The following is a 2500-nucleotide window of genomic DNA, read 5'->3' as shown; positions in this document are numbered from 1 at the left end:
TCACCACTGCAACGAGCAGTCGGTCAAGAACCTCTACCAGTAAGCACAGCAAAAGAGGGAGTTGTAAATTAGTTATTCTTTAAAATTTTCCCATAAAAAGTGTTTACAGTACTACATGTGTTGACAGTTCCACATTGGATTAATTTTATTCATTTACTGATATGAATGAAAGCTGATAGCAAGAAAGGTTCTTTTAAGAACCAATGGAATGGAGGATAAGCGTTTATAGGTACTTCTTTTGAGATGACTGAAGAAAATAATAATTAAATTGTTTTTTAAGATAATAATGTTTATTAAATATTATTGTAATTTGCTTTGGACAAAACGGTCTGCCAGAAACATTAATTGGAGTATAAACATAAATAGTTATTTAATAGTTAATTAGTAATTAATTAATAGTTAATACTAAATAGATTTTTCTATATACTGTAGTTACATCTCTTGTGCTCTTGTTAGGGTTGGAAATACGGGATTGCCAGGTGTGTGGCTCTTCCACATCGGCAGCAGTTACTCCTTCGACAACGTGATCCCAGCTGCAGTGGGCGGCGTGCTCGCCACACCGCCCCCTTTTGACGCGGAGGCCACCACCCCGGAGTACTCTGAGTACTCCGACTACCCCGAGTTCCAGTCCCCGACGCTGCCGGAGTTTGTGGAAGCTGGAGCTGACCCATCGCTCCTGCAGTCGCCGGACCAGCCGCAGGTCCAGCTCTACGGCGAGGAAGTGCCACTCACGGCCAGCCCAGAGACCCCCGAGAGCCCCAACTCGGAGTCCGGCCCCCGGCAGCACCCCGCCATCCCCGAACCCCGCAACCTGCCCCCGGAGCACTCCGGGCTGCCCCAGAGACCCGTGCCCGAGCACACCATCCTGGAGCTGTTCCCCACCCGGGACGGTGGCTCGCCACGTCACTCCCCCAAGGACCAGGTGGACAGCGTGGTGCAAGGGGTCGACTTGGACACTGGAGGTGAGGACATCTTTCAGTCGGAGATCTGTTTTCTTTTGTGTGTCGTTTTGGCCTTTTTCTCTCTCGGTCTCACTTGGTCTGGGTGTGTTTGTTTTTTTTGTCTCTCATATCCTAGTCTTTTTGCCTCATCTGGGGTTGTTTAGAGCGACCTCCTGCTTTTGCTCCCTCCCCCCCCCCCCCCTCCACTTCTCCACTTTGACCTTTTGTGAGGGCTCGGTAAGAGGATGGAAGAGAAAATAAACTCCTCCCCCGCCTCTTCCTCCCTCTTGGTCCTAAGGGCCGTTCCCCCATAGCTGCTCATCCGTAGGGTCACTGCTGGGACTAATTATAAAGAGGTTAGCTCCTCCAGCAGCGCTCAGAACTTCATCACTATCACCATCATCATCATCATCATCATCTAGAGGTCACTCTGGATGAGCCAATCAGATCCTCAGATGGCCCCTCTGAGAACACAGACGGCGGGATCCTGTCCAATTAGATTAGAGAACCCTCCTTGAGTGCGAGCGCTGAGGCCTCCAGATGTCAGATATTAACCTCCTCTTTGGCAGCGTTGCGAGGACTGGAGCTCGACCCCTTGCTCAAACCACTGATTGCTGCTCTCTGTAGCGCTGCATGCAGAGTCAGACTCGCAGAGTCAGGCTCAGACTCAGGACTGTGAGACTCGCAGGCTCAGGGATTATGTGTCTTTTTTGGCACTGGCTCTCTGTGACTCATCAACATCTGCCCCATTTGCAGAGATTTAGATGCCATTGCAGCAGTTGTGGATAGGGAGAGAGAGAGAAAGAGAGAGAGAGAGAGAAGGAGGGAGTAAGGGAGAGAGAGAGGAGGGAGTGAGGGAGAGAGAGAGGAGGGAGTGAGGGAGAGAGAGAAGGAGGGAGTGAGGGAGAGAGAGAGAAGGAGAGAAGGAGGGAGTGAGGGAGAGAGAGAGGAGGGAGTGAAGGAGAGAGAGAGAAGGAGGGAGTGAGGGAGAGAGAGAGAAGGAGGGAGTGAGGGAGAGAGAGAGAAAGCGAAAGAGAGAGAGCGAGAGAGAGAGAGAGAGAGAGCGAGAGAGAGAGAGAGAGAGAGAGAGAGCGAGAGAGAAGGAGGGAGTGAGGGAGAGAGAGTGAAGATGTTTGCACCAAAGTGCTTTCCAGGCTTCCAGCTCCTGAGTGTGCACGCAAGAACTGTAAGAAACTATAAATAAGACTTAATTACATTCTGTGTATTTATATAAAGTGCCAATCACTGGCATTTGTCTTCTTCTTTCACTCTCTGTGTCTATCCATCTCTTTCGTCATCTCTCTCTCTCTGCTGCTATTTCTCACTGTTTGTTTGTCTCAGTCTTTTTTTCCATCTCCTTGCCTGTGTCTCTCTCTCTCTCTCTTTCTCCCCAGCCCGGCTACAGTACATCTCTCTCTCTCTCTGTCTGTCTGTCTGTCTGTCTGTCTGTCTCCAGCTCTCTATGTTGGATACTTTACAGTAATACAGGATGTGTTTTAAGGATTCAGTAATTTATGTTTTGAAGAAAGGAAACGTGTATTTTAAACCTCTCTCTTCTG

At 49.1% G+C, this 2500-nt stretch overlaps 1 protein-coding gene across 6 annotated transcripts in view; it reads left to right on the top strand.

Moving 5' to 3' along the window:
* nid2a (nidogen 2a (osteonidogen)) overlaps positions 1-2500 on the top strand; it is a 110322-nt gene that overhangs the window by 66361 nt on the left and 41461 nt on the right. For all 6 annotated transcript variants that reach the window (XM_042087020.1, XM_042087035.1, XM_042087043.1 and 3 more), the window contains exon 4: positions 457-962. In XM_042087020.1, the coding sequence (XP_041942954.1) occupies positions 457-962 (506 nt within the window). The remainder of the gene's footprint in view (positions 1-456; positions 963-2500) is intronic.

This window comes from Alosa sapidissima, chromosome 1 (assembly GCF_018492685.1).
Source record: "Alosa sapidissima isolate fAloSap1 chromosome 1, fAloSap1.pri, whole genome shotgun sequence".
NCBI classification, from domain to species: domain Eukaryota; kingdom Metazoa; phylum Chordata; class Actinopteri; order Clupeiformes; family Clupeidae; genus Alosa; species Alosa sapidissima.
The sequence above is the reverse complement of the archived record's forward strand: the minus strand, read 5'-3'. Positions and strand labels throughout refer to the sequence as shown.